Genomic DNA, 14,493 nt, shown 5'->3' with positions numbered 1-14,493 from the left:
CATATAAATGGAAACCATGGCTAATGGATTCCCATCATCAACTGGATCTATTGTTGTTGTGTGCCTTTAAATCACTTCTGACATATGGTGACCCCAAGGCAAACCTATCACAGGGTTGACAATATTTGTTCAGAGTGCTTTTGCCTTTGGCTTCCTCTGAGGATGAGAAAGTTTGACTTGCCGAAAATCACACAGTGGGTTTCCATGGCTGAGCAGGGATTCGAACCTTGGTCTCCAGTCATAGTCCTGTGCCAAAACCACTATACTACACAGGCTCTGGATGTAGAATTTAAATACTCAGCTATGTAGATGGTGGGGGGAATTAAAGAGTGAGATATTGGTTCTTTGGTATATCTATCTTATTTATTAATTTAAAATATTTTTGTGTTGTTTCCTATCATACAAGGGTTTCCTAAAGCAAGGAACAGAAATATCTAGATTATTAATGATAGGATCATCTAGTTATCTTTTTCCAACAGCTAGGCTCCATGGAGCCAGATACTTGACAGTTGCAAAAAGATATCATTTTTTGCTATGGAATAACCTTTTTCCTGTCACCTCATGAATACATATGAATGAATGTGTCAATTAAGCTTTCTCTTATGTTCAGTTTTTTTTAAAAAAACAAAACAAAACAACCTTAGGTTTTTTCTGCAACGGATTTATTAAGTAAATTGCAAATTTTGGCAAATTCTTATCCAAAATAAACTCAGTGAAATTCTTAACTGCATGCTCTGGACAAATTCAATTGGTAAAGTTCTCCCCAGTATGCATAGGACTATGTTGTACCTGCCTGCCCTGTAGCTGTTAGAGATGAGAAGCCTGTCAGGAAAAAAGAAGTGGAAACTTGGTGGATTCAGTGCTACAATCATGGTTGAGTACACAAAGCCAGACTTTTAAGCACTACTGTGGCTTGCAGAATTATTCACCACCACCTCCTGGCTTTCCTACAGTTTGGAAAAGTCAACACTGTGAAGGTGCAATTATTTTTGTGGTACAAAAGTTAAATAAACAACAGCAAACTGGTAACTATTGGCTGTGTAAGTATTCACAGCCTCCTCCAATGCAATACTTGGTGGAATCACATCTGGCACAATTACAGCTGTAAGTTTTCTCGTGTGAGTTTGTCAGCTTTATTCATCTGAATCCTGCAATGTTTGCCCATTCTTCGTGACAAAATTCTTTCGGCTCTGTTCATGTTCATGTTATAGGGATGCTTTTCTTCAACAGGAACTAGGAAATTGGTTAGGATGGAGGATTCTAGAAGGATAGAGTCAAATACAGGACAATTCTAAAGAAAAACCTATTTCAACCTGCAAGACTTGGGACTTGGGCAGAGGTTCCCACACAACACATCTGCCACTTCTATGCTTCACTGTGGAGATGATGAACTCAGGGCAATAAATACTGTTGGCTTTGCATGTGTGTGTTAATTGCCTTCAAGTCAACCTTGACTTATGGCAGTCCTATGAATGAGACATCTCCAAGATACTCTATCCTCAACAGCCTTGTTTAGGTCTTGAATCAGGGCCATGGCTTTCTTGATTGAGTCTATTTACCTGTAATATGGTCTTCCTCTTTTCCTACTATCTTCTATCATACCTAGCATTATTGTCTTTTCTATTTAGCCATGCCTTCTCATGATGTGTCCAAAATAGGATAACCTCAATTTAATCATCCTGGCTTCCAGGGGAAAGTCCACGTTTGATTTGTCTAAGGAACTACTTATTTCTCTTTGACTGTCCACAGTATCTGCAAAAGTCTTCTCTAGCACATCTCAAATGAGTTGATTTTTCTTCCTATCAGCTTTCTGTACTGTCCAGCTGTCACATTCATACATAGTGAGGAGAAATACAATGGCATGGATTAGTGTAATTTTGGTGTTCAGTGAGATGTATTTGCACTTGAGGATGCTTTGCACTAGTATTTTACAGCAAGGTCAAAAAGTTCAATCTTGACCTTCTGAGACCAAATAATTTTTCCCTACAACTTTCCTATTGTGGCATCTGCACAGCATAAATAATTCATTTTGACACCACTTTAACTACCATGGCTTGATGCTGTGGAATTCTAGGAATTGTAGTTTGTTGTGGCACCAGAGCTCTCTCATAGAGAAGGCTAAATATTACATAAAACTATAATTCCCATGTCTCTCCAACTCCTTGGCTGCTTCTCTGACTAATGTCCTTACCTGGTCGATGAATTTTAGTGGATAGTATTCTTTTGTTAGCATAACTGGATTTTAATAAATTTCGATCTGTGAATGGAGTTCCTTCATGACCCCAGACTGACCTGCCAGCCACAATCCTGAAAGCAGTGGGTCAGGTAGGCAGATGAGTCATCCTCACAAGACCCCTGAAAAACAACACTTTGGAAATTCCCCACAGGAAGGTTTGGGAGTTGCTAAATGGGGAAACCATCACCTACAAGAGTAAAATCTTTGTTTTAAGTCTCACACTTGATGCGTCAGTGATTAACTTAACTCACCTACCATCTCGCCTGATTGTTGTCAGACCACTTCGCCTCATTGGACCACAATGCCCAAGCAATTAAACATCTTTTGGCCTGACCATTAAGCACCTTTGCCAGAGGCTAGATTTTGCCTATAAGAACTCTCTGAAATCTCCTTGCAGTGAGCTAGTTTGGATTTCAGGGGGAAACTCTGTCCTCCTAAACTCTGATCTGGCTCCTGGCCCAGTCACTCAATCCCATTATTGAGTCCCATCTACATCTCACTGCATTGGATTCCTGGAGAAGCCTATTGGAGTAAGTATATCCCTTAGTTTTGCCTCAATTCTATTCCCAGTTTCAAACCTTTATTTCCTAGTCAGGAGTGTGTGTGTATGTTGCTGTGTGATTCTTTTCCCCTTTTAATAAAAATTAGACTTTAACTGAAGAAGCCTGTTTCTGCACTATTTCTTAAGGAATTATTCAGCCCCTTGGTATACAAATTTGGGAAGCAATTTTGCGGGTTTTGTAAGGGCCCCCTCTCTGCAATTGGAGCTAATTAAAAATTCCCCTAATTAGACCCTTCCTTACACTTTAGGTAGCATCAAAGCTTAGCCATATTCTTTCTGTTTTCTAATAGTGGATTTAGCTCTCAGGAATTTTACAGTGTGGAATTTAAAAAATATATAACCTAGCCCTGATTGGTGCTTCTGCACAACTTGATCCTAGACTTCTTTTTCTTGTTCTTCGTGATGTTGATGGTTTAGGGCCTTCCAAAACAGGGGTATGTAATCTAAAATCATGTGGCACTGGCATTGTGCCTTGGAAGACTCAATTAAACTACTTACGTGACTTTTGGAGTTAATGGATTGCACCAGAATTTATTAAGGTATGTCACAGGAAAGGGGGTGGTTACTTTTGTAAGCAATATGCCCCAGTTTGTTGTTGTTTACTTAAAACAGGTGCTTTCTTATTGAGTCCTTTCTTGGAACTACCATCATTATGCAACAGGCCTTCAGTTTTGGGCAGTGGAGAAGGTGGAACACTATGGATGAGTGGATTCTGTTGAAAAAGGGACTCGATTTTACAAATACAATCTTTGGCCTCCTGAGAATGAGTATCTCAATCTATTTCCTACTCTTATACAATCTTTCAGAGTGTTCTGATGTTTCCTTCTCTTTCATCCGGATACAACTATGTGCCCTTGAATGTTATCTATTTTTAATACCATCTGCTTACTAGATAAAAACTTCAGCCTTGCTCACATATTTCTCTTGCCCAGCAAGTGGTTTGAGAGTTCCTGGTCCAGAATTTTTTAAACTTTGATTCTAAATAAGTATGTACAGGCCACAGGCGATATGTTAATGCAATTACGATTTTGTGTAATGTGATGTTATGTATTTCCATGTTATCTTTTTATAATTTTATATAGTCCCCCTGCCGAAGGTTTTAAGTGTTTACACAGACTGAAACACCTCAGTCTTTTTTTAACGAATAAAACCATCATATTTCAGGCATTTTGAGATGTGTCACTAGTTTCTTCTGTGTACTTGTGTGCCTCAGTGTAACTATTTTGTGCCTTCACAGTATTGAACATCTTGTGCACATCAAGTGGTAAAAATGTCAATTTAATTCATTTCAATCTCATGTTGTAACACAACAAATTGTGAAATGATCAAAGGGGGTATAACACAACAAATTGTGGAATAATCAAACACTTCAGCAAAGCACTGAAAACATTCACCTAAAACAATTGCACACAAGTGGGTGAAATTTTCAATTTTTCTTCATTTTTTTAAAAAAATCTGAATCATAGAATCAAAGAGTTGCAGGAAATCTAAATCAAAGCATCCCTGACAGATGTCCATCCAGCCTTTGTTTAAAGGAAGGAGACTCCACTACACTCCAAGGAAGTGTGTTCCACTGTCGAACAGCCCTTATTGTCAGGAGGTTCCTCCAAATTTGAGGTGGAATCTCTTTTCCTGCAGTTTGCATCCATTGTTCCGTGTTCTGGTCTCTGGAACAGCAGAAAATAAGCTTGCTCCCTCCTCAATATGAAATCCCTTCAAATATTTAAACAGGGCTATCATGTCACCTCTTAACCTTCTCTTCTCCAGGCTAAACATCCCCAGCTCCCTAAGTTGTTCCTCATAGGGCATGGTTTCCAGACCCTTCACCATTTTAATTGCCCTCCTTTGGACACACTCCAGTTTCTCCACATCCTTTTTGAATTGTGGTGCCCAGAACTGGACACATTATTCCAGGTGAGGCCTGACCAAAGCAGAATAGAGTGGCACTATTACTTCCCTTGATTTAGACAATATACTTCGATTGATGCAGCCTAAAATTGCATTGGCCTTGTTAGCTGCCGCATCGCATGGTTGACTCATGTTCAACTTGTGGTCTACTTGGACTCCCAGATCCGTTTCACATGTAGTTTCATTCGGCCAGGTGTCCCCCATCCTATATCTGTGCATTTCATTTTTCCGCCCTAAGTGCAGTACCTTACATTTCTCTGTGTTGAATTTCATTTTGTTAGCTTTGGCCCAGCTTTCTGATTCATTTTGAATCTTGATCCTGTCCTCTGGGTGTATTCGGTATTTCTCCTAATTTGGTGTCATCTGCAAATTTGATAAGCATGCCCCCAATTTTGTCCTCCAAGTCATTGATAAAGAGGTTGAATAGCACTGGGCCCAGGACAGAGCCCTGTGGGACCCCACTGGTCACTTCTCTCCAGGATGAAAAGGAGCCATTGTTGAGCACCCTTTGGGTTTGGCTGTTCAACCAATTAAAATCCATGTAACAGTTGCCTTGTCTAGCCCACATTTTACAAGCTTGTTTGCAAGGTGTTCATTAACATTTTTGGAAACTTTGGAAAATAATTATTTAAAAAATGAACAACAAGAAATAATCACTCATCCCTCCTCGCTAAAAAAAATCAGTGCAGATGTCCATTTTAGCATAGCATAAAGACCGTACAGTCATCTACACATTTGTCATCCACAGATTTAAGCACCCACAGTTTGAAAATATTTAATATATATATAAATTACAAAAAGCAAACCTTGATTTGCCATTTGATATATGGGACACCATTTTACTATGCCATTATATTTAACAGAACTTGCGCATCCACGGATTTTAGTATCCATGGGAGATCCTGGAAGCAAACTCCAGCAGATACCAAGGGCCCACTGATGGGTAGACTTTCATAGAGTTCTCCAAAGTTCTGAAGTCTATACCTAGATTCAGCACTTTGGATAGCTTCTTTAAAGTTCAGGCCTACCCCCATCCACAGCAGATTCTCCATTCTCTTAACACGAGACACTCTAGTCTCCTTTGGACAACACACAGCCTTCAATGAACTCAACTAAGAATATGCCAAAGGCTAAACTAGCAACAAAAACCCCAACAACTTCCAAAATAAAACAGGATGTTCCTTAAATAGTAGGTCATTGCTGTAACAAGAGGGAAGGATAAAGCCACACTTGGCCGTTTAACAAATAAAAATCAAGAGCTAGTGCCAGCTAAAATAGAGCCTCAATACTTTTAATATCATAACATATGGCATGCAAGGGAGAGAAGAAATTCTGTTGAGCTTCACAAATGATGCCATAGGGAAAAATATAAGAGACGAATCTGTGACATTCATGCAACCAAATTCCATAGAAATAGATGCACTAATTACAGATTTTTTAAAGCAAGAAAACTACTACATGAGCTCTGGAAACATGAGCAAACCCAACAAATGGAAGTTACGTTGAAGAAATTAATTGTACAGTTGTTGAAACACACACACACAAACAGAGAGAGAGAGAGAAAGAGAGAGAGGGAGAGAGAGCACATGAAATTACCCTTGCACTGGAAAAAGTTATACCCTTGCCCATTACTTACAGGTATCTAAGATTAGGAAGATTCTGGAAGGCATATCTATCAATATATACAAGATTGTTTGCTTTCTCGATTCTTCTGTGGAAAAAGAAGAAGAAAAATTCATTGGAATTGGAATCATAAGGGATAGAATCTCACTTTTTTCTTAGTATGTTATGAGATTATGTGGATGAGGTAAACAACAGTGTCTATGAAAATGTATATGTCTTATCATCTATAAGTTCCCCTTATGAAGTGTGAAATCGAAGGCTTTCATGGCCAGCATCCATAGTTTTTTATGGGTTTTTCAGGCTATGAGGCCACATTCTAGAAGAGTTTCTTCCTGACATTTCACCAGCAGCTGTGGCTGGCATCTTCTCTGATGCCTTGCCAGCCACAGCTGCTGGTGAAACATCAGGAAGAAACTCTCCTTGTAAACTTTATAAATATAGGACTGATATATTTATATATATCTTTCATATATTGAAAGAGGGACATACTGCTGGAACATCCCTCCTACATCTAAGGACCATTGCCCTAACATTGCATACATGCAAGGATGAATTTGACCCACTCTATTTTATCTTGATCATTCCTGCAAATATTTCCCCACTGAACCTCTCCTTGTGTTCTACATGTCATATATCAGGTTTCAGAGCAGGGATGAGAAATAGGTGGCCTGTGGGCTGCATAGGCCTCCTCAGGCCAGACTGTGATTCCCTAATCACTTTGCCTCACCAGAGCACCTGTGTCTTCCAACCCACTTTTCAACCAATTGCCAACTGCCTCAGTCTGTATTGGGTCCACTGGCATCTCCACCTTTGGGGGAAAAGGCCTCCTGTCATTGACCTAAAAAGGACTTCCCCTGCCAAAATATGAAATCATGCTCCTTAGCACAGTGTTACTCGAAGTGGTGGTCCCTGGATTGTTCCCTGAGCTGTTGGCTGCCAGTGCTTGGCACATTTCTAGAAAAGAAAGAAACATCTGTAACTAATGAACACAAATATAGTGCTGTCCCTTACACATAGGGAAGCCTAAGAAATACTTTCCTAGAAGATGTAATTGGCGATCTGGAAGGATGGAATTTGAGTTGGGTTAGCATGGGGCTGAGAGGGCAAGTTCAGACTTCTGAATTCCCAATGGGTAGATCCTGTTCTTGGACTTCTGAAAGTCACCTACTCTTGAAGAAAGTATGCAAAGATATGGCTATCATACAATGGCTTTTCAAACATAGGGCATTCTCTTTAAAGAAGGATGTTTGTGAAAACTAATCAATGAGTAGAGGTCAAGATAAAAAAAATAGGAAACAGTATTCCAAGATCCATTTTGAAAGGTACATCTCAGAAAAATCCCATGCTATATTGAAGTTTGGTCTGTTGTGATTTCATTATGTCCCCAATCTCTGATCTCATTTGTTTACTCACATTTCATAGAGTCTGGGGAGGTGGGAGAACACATCTGATTCTATAGTTTCCAAGGCATCGTTCTGGGAGATTTCTCTGCCAAGAAAATGAAAACAAAAATCAATATTGCTTTACTAATCATCCTAAGCACCAGAGTAGAAGTATATTTGAAATGCAAAGAGAATAGTAAAGCTGGCTGGTTTTAAAAGGATTAAATTTTTTGGACTAGAGCTCATTAAACCTCAAAGATCTGCTTGAGAGAAACTCCTCTATGTCCCACCAAAGAGGGCCTTCTTTGCTGTGGCACCCCGGTTCCTTTCCTTAGAGGCCCACTTGGAACCAACACTGATGTCATTCCAACTCCAAGTAAAAATACAGCTTTTCTTTCCAGTTTTTGTGGTCTAATTGGTTCCATTTACATCTGTACAAGTGCATAGCTTTGAATTGTCGCAATCTACATTAACTGGCTTTAAATTGCCTTATTTTATCTTGTCAAGATTATTTAATATGTTTTTATGCAAAATGTTCTTTACCACTTTTGAAAGTAATTTAGAGAGAAAAGTTGGTAGCATAAACCTTTGTCGAATTAAGTCTACTTAATCAGATGCGTGGAGTACACCTTTATAAACCTTCATAGCCATGCATGAGAAAATTGTATGTGTGAATAGTATCAGAAATGCAAAAGTTGTGATGAGGTGACAGGTGCCACCTTAACGCTAATCATTGGGGGCACAATTCTGTGCATGTCATACATGTGTGTAAACATGGTATATGTGGTTATACTTCTTTGGTTTTTCTGCAAGGAACATGTTCAGTTCATAGCCACATAAACAGATTTTTACAGGTATGTCATAGTGGTTTGAGCATTCGACTAGCTCTCTAGGAGACCAGGGTTCAAATCCTTGTTCAGCTAAGGAAATCCACTGAGTAACTTTGGCAAGTTATACTCCCTCAGCCTCTGAAGAAGGAAATGGCAAACCCTTCTGAATAAATCTTCCCTGGAAACCCCTAGTGTAGGATTGCCATAAGTTGGAGTCAATTTGAAGGCACATAACAACAAAAACAAGAAAGCAACGATTTCATAGGGACCTAAATCCTATTATTAATCAATTCAATTCACTACTGTGTTGACTCACCAATCAAGAATTCATCTGATGGGTCAAACCTGGTTGGAAATGACCCACAAGAATGACCCAGTTATGCCACTGTGCATTCTAGGATTGTCTAGAATGATTTTTCAACACCTTCAGCATACCAGTGCATTTACTGGGATTGCAGAAACAGGCACAGTGCATTCCCAGTTGAACAATGGGATCATAAGCAGGCACTGTCAAATAAGGAACCAACTGCATAATGCCAGTATTCAGTGGAAGGATGGTGTAGCTCAATTATGTGAGCACAGATTCACAAGTGTACATTTACAAGCATGATGGAACAACTCAGCTATTGTCATCCTGTCCTTTCTCTCCTGGAAGTATTCCACAAAACATTGATTAGAGGTTCCCCCTGAAGTGAACCCACCCTCTTGAGCTACATAGACTAAAAAGAGCAAAACAATTTTATTTGTTCAGTTGCCCTGCTACCAGGGCCTAGCCTTTTGCTTTGATGTAACACAAGAAACAATTTCTCCAAAGACAGAGGAACTGGCTGATAAAACTTGTTTCTAGCAAGGTCTATGAGGGAAAGAGATATGGGCAATGCCTGTTAAACTTCTGGAGGACACTTGACAAACTGGGAGCTTCACAATATGACCTTCCTTATCCTTTCTACCTGATAACCAGTGTGGATCATCCCATCCGCTTTGTCAAGTGTCAGATAAGATGCTGAGGCATTTTATGAGTACAGTCATAGAATCTCCTCCCTCCTTCAAATTTCTAGTTATAATGGCAGAATGAGGTTCCTCTGATTCAACCCAACACACCAGTACTGCGAGGAGCTGTGATTTAGTCAAATAGATAATTATCAAGCAAATTCTGCCAGCATTGGGAGTACAGCAACCCAAAAGAGATGTGTTTGTCTTTTGCAGCATAAAAAGGATAAAGGGGTGGGAGGGAATGTGGCAGCACATTCGAGACTAACTGATTTTTATTTTATTATGAGCTTTCATGGATATAAACCCACATCTTCTAAAGCAATATAGAGTAATATTAAAGTATCAACGTATAAAGCATATTTATTTTCATAGGTAAATAGTTGTGAAAGTGAGACAGGGTCCAGAGAGGTGCAAATTGTGTCTCTTATCCTAAATTTTCAAAGATGATACAGGTCTTTCAGATCTTTAGAGTGGTAGGTTAGTGTTGATGTTAGTGCACTAGTGAGGACTCTTTGCATTAATTCATAGAGTGTGCCATGAAAGCATTGCTTTTCTTCATACCTCTGCTAATGGATTGGAATTTGTTAATATAATTCAATTCAACTGTTTCTCTTTCTAGTCCTCTTTTCCCATTTCCTTGATCATGATGATGAGTTTTAAAAGCTTGCTTAAAAGTCTCTCTTAATAGACTGTATTCTACATTCCCTAGGACAGAATGCCAGAAATATGAAGCCACCACAAAAAAGGTCATGTCACCACTGCTTGCCTATCTAATAAATCTGTAAGTAAAGCATTGGCAGATTTTATGCACATGCCATGTGGGTTCATTACCTTGACTTCAGAATTTGGCAAGAACTAGGCCTTATAGAAGTAATTCTGCTCATCTCTATGTATACTTACTGATTAAGTGTTTCATATGTAAATATATAAATGAAGCCCCAAAATAAGTTAAGCTGATAAAGCTTTTCTGGGTGAAACAGACAAAGAAGGAACATGCTTTAACTAACCTTATAAACAACTCAAAGGGTGAGAGGAAAAATGCATAAAATAAAATAAAATAAAATAAGTAACACAACCATCCCATATATAAATTATCAACTCACAACAAGAAATACCATTAAGTGGAAACTCTACTGCTAATTCCACTACATTACACATTATGATGGTACTGGGAACAGCAGGTGCTTTACAGCGACACAGTAGATTTCAAAGCTTTTATACATAAAAAACCAACTCCCTTTGAATGGTAAATTAAACAAAACTGTGAGGTTTTTTAAAAAAACAAACCAAAAACACAACACATTCTTATGGGAAAATATGTGCCTTCTTTTAACTTTATGAGCTTAAATACCCGAAATCTCTCCTGCAGTTCACCCAAGCTTAACAAGTAGATACAACTCCTACCTCCTAGAATACAGCCCCCCTACTCTTGAAAGGGTTGTTTTTATTTCAAACTGCACTAGGTTTCAAGTAATTACTATCTTTATTGTGTAATTTATATAGCGGGAGTAACGGAGTGGAGCTGGAGGGGTGGGGTAGCAGAAGCATGGGAGGAACTGGAAGAACTTCTCCACAGTTTGTGGACATAGAAATTGCATGACAGTGGGCCTTTGAAACCTTAGATGGGCAAAGTGCAGTCCATGGGACACATGCAGACTTAGAGACCTCAAGATGCAGCTCCTGAAGCCTCCGAGACTCTAAAAATGTTTAACTTTTTCTGCACCAATTTTAAAGCAATTTCCCCTTCAGAAATCAATCCCAAATACCCGAAATCTATGACCAGAAAAAAGTGAAAAGGTCCTAAATTTGCCAATATGGAAATGAGGTTAATTCACTTCTGGTCTGTCAAAACAGGACAGTATGGCCTATCATGTGTGTGTGTGTGTGTGTGGGGGGGGAATTGATTGATATCAATCAATGTAAATGTTCTATCTCTACATTATATAGTCATGAGGTATCATTGTTCTGACTTACTGGGTTTACATGAGTGATTATGGGTCCCACGAAGCCTAGAAGCAACTAACCCTCCTTTAGGTCCTGCTTATTTTTAAACCAGGGGTCAGAATATTACTGATGTTACTGATCTTCCACTTTCAGTAGCCCTAGATGTTGCAATTCTTATGGTCCTGTCCAGATGGGCCATTTTGTACGTATTCCATACGTACTAGAGTTGCCTGGGGGCGTCTCTTTTAGACGCCCACAACCCTAGTATGTATGGAGTACGTACAAAATGGTGGCGCCCTGTTCACACGGGCACCATCATTTTGACGTAATGGCCGCGTTGCATCCAAACGGTGCGATGTGGCCGTTACGTCTTCATGCCGCTGAAGGGCACTTGTGTTGCCCTTTCAGCGGCACCAGAAGGAGCTCTGTTTTGGAGCTCCTTCTGCTGCGCATATCCCTGGCACGGCCTTTAAATGGCTGCACCAGCAATACAGGGTGAAAGGGGCCGAGCAGCCCCTTTCTTTCTCTCCCCTCCACTGTTGGGGTGTCCTTGGGGCATGAAGTCCCAAGGACACCCCTTTCCAGGCTGTGGGGAAGTGGCCTTTTGCCGCTTCTCTGAGGCCAGGAAAAGCGGCGGATCGGTGCCTCCAGGGCTGCCGCTGTGGCAGCTCAGGCCCTGATCTTTCAGGGAAAGGGGCAGTCTGTACACCACCTATAGCATCTGGAAGGCCACAAAATATCTATCCTTCTTTTTGAAGAACAGAGCTAAATTCCTATGACCATTGCCTATCTCTTACCCCAATCCCTGACTGCTTTTCCCTTCTCTGCAACCTAGATTTCTGATATCACATTTCTTTTCCTATCCATCTCCATTGCATCTGCAATGACTGGATAAGCAATATCTCGACTCAATATCTTGCCTGTATCTTGTCTTGTTCTGTACTGGGCAAAAAGGTTTTAGTAAGGTACAATGGATCAAGAGAAAGTGACTTGTTCCACCAAAATAACCAGAATAGCTGTGATTCTGAACAACTACCAATACATCTCCAGCTTCAAAGTGCAAAAATAGTTTGTGTTCATCTAACTCAACAGGAGGGAAAGGAGAGGAGGGGGTAAAATCTTGCCCTTCCCTTTATACTCAGGCAACAGCAAACTGCTGCAGCCTCTGCTAGCCGGTCTGTTCTTCCTTGTTAGTACAGGCTGAGTGTCCCTAAGCTATTATGTATGTATGTATGTATGTATGTATGTATGTAGCGCTGTAGATTTACATAGAGCTGTACATACAGACAATAAAATCAATAAAAATGAAACCTGCCAATGGTATACATTCTACAAAATACATATAGATAAAAATAAGCAGACAACAAATTAAAAAGTTCAAATATCAAATATCAAATCAAATATCAGATAACAATTGGATAAACAATCACACAATGCCTGGGAATGCTTCTCTGAACAATATAGTCTGCAACTCAGTTTTGAAACTGGTTAAAGAAGTGATGACCCATGTTCGTGGGAGAAGGAGATTCCAGGAGTGAGGGGCAGCAAGTGAAAAGGGACGAACCTGGGATGGGCCAGTGGAGAGTCTTGGCTGGGACCACAGACCTTGACTACTAGAACGGAGGGTACAGGTGGGAATGTGAGGAGAAAGAACTTCAGATAAATAAGGAGGGGCCAGCCTATGCAGAGCTTTAAAAGTTAACAACCGAAGCTTATACTGAATACGGAAGGGGAAGGGGAGCCAGTGAAGGGATGATAATAGAGGAGAAACATGGTCAGAGTGGCGAGCAAATGTAATAATGCATGCAGCTGAATGCTGGACCAAAATTAAAGGATGGAGGTGAGAGAGAGGAAGCTCTGCCAGAAGGTTACAATAATCTAGCCGCATAATCTAGTTTTCCAGAGCGTGGAAAAGAGTCTTGGCAGTAGAGGCTGAGAGAAATGGACGGATTTTAGCAATATTGTAGAGAAAGAATCGACAGGCCTTGGCTGAAACTGAAAAGTTTTGGACCAGAAGTGTTTTGGATTTTGGAGTTTTGAGAATTTTGAAATATTTGCATAAAACTAAATGAGATATCTTGGAGATGAGACTGAAGTCTAAATACAAAATTCGTTCATTTCATACACACCTTATACACATAGCCTGAAGGTAATTTTATACATAACAGTTTTAATAATTTTGTGCATGAAATTTTTTTGTGTAAATTGAGCCATTAGAAAGCAAAGGTGTCATTATCTCAGCATTTCAGATTTCAGAATTCCAGATATGGGAGACTCAACGTGTACCTTTTTGCATTTTGACCACACTCAGATGTTGCTTGACCACCTATGTCACAGTTTTCATCTATGAAATGCTGGCAGGGCTGTACTGGATGACCTCCTATTATTATTATTATTATTATTTTTTACTATAGAGAGGTCCTTTCAGCCTCTCTGTTTTCTTTTTCCTAGTTCTGGGAGTTTCCCCTTTCACTACAGTAGCACAAAAGAAAGTGACCAAGATACACTACATACACAATTATAGAAAACTGATGCCACTTTAACTGCTATGGTTCCATCCTATTTAATCTTTGGTTTGTTTGATTAGCAGTTGCAGTAGTACTTTACATTTCTATACTGCTTCATAGTGAACTAAGCACTCTTTTAACCATTTGCCTCCAACAAGCTGCGTACTCATTTTACCAACCTACAAAAGGACGGAAGGATGAGTCAGTACGTACACACACACACCCCACTCTCTTCTATGCAAGTATTATCTGAAGATACCAGCCACAGATGCTGGCGAAACATCAGGAATAAAGTCTTCTAGAACACAGCCGCATAGCATGAAAAACCCACAAAAAACTATGGATGTCGGCCATGAAAGCCTTTGACTTCATGTCTGCTAGACAGTTCCAGTGTGCTCCCTTTAATTAAAAGTACAACAGGAGAATTTAATGTGCCTCACCTAAATTCTATATGCCTGACCCAGGATTTCATAGATTGGTGGCATGGCAATTAAAGTGATGCCAAAAC

General features: G+C 39.8%; 1 protein-coding gene across 1 annotated transcript in view; it reads right to left on the bottom strand.

Annotated features, from left to right (window-relative positions):
• Positions 1-14,493, bottom strand: part of FSHR (follicle stimulating hormone receptor) — a 165,268-nt gene that overhangs the window by 59,858 nt on the left and 90,917 nt on the right. The window contains exons 3-4 of the mRNA XM_042446165.1: positions 7,743-7,817; positions 6,343-6,417 (exon numbers count right to left, since the gene is read on the bottom strand). Coding sequence (XP_042302099.1) covers positions 6,343-6,417; positions 7,743-7,817 — 150 coding nt within the window. The remainder of the gene's footprint in view (positions 1-6,342; positions 6,418-7,742; positions 7,818-14,493) is intronic.

The sequence above is a fragment of the Sceloporus undulatus genome, chromosome 1, assembly GCF_019175285.1.
Source record: "Sceloporus undulatus isolate JIND9_A2432 ecotype Alabama chromosome 1, SceUnd_v1.1, whole genome shotgun sequence".
NCBI lineage: Eukaryota > Metazoa > Chordata > Lepidosauria > Squamata > Phrynosomatidae > Sceloporus > Sceloporus undulatus.
This window is presented reverse-complemented; position numbering and strand designations above follow the sequence as displayed.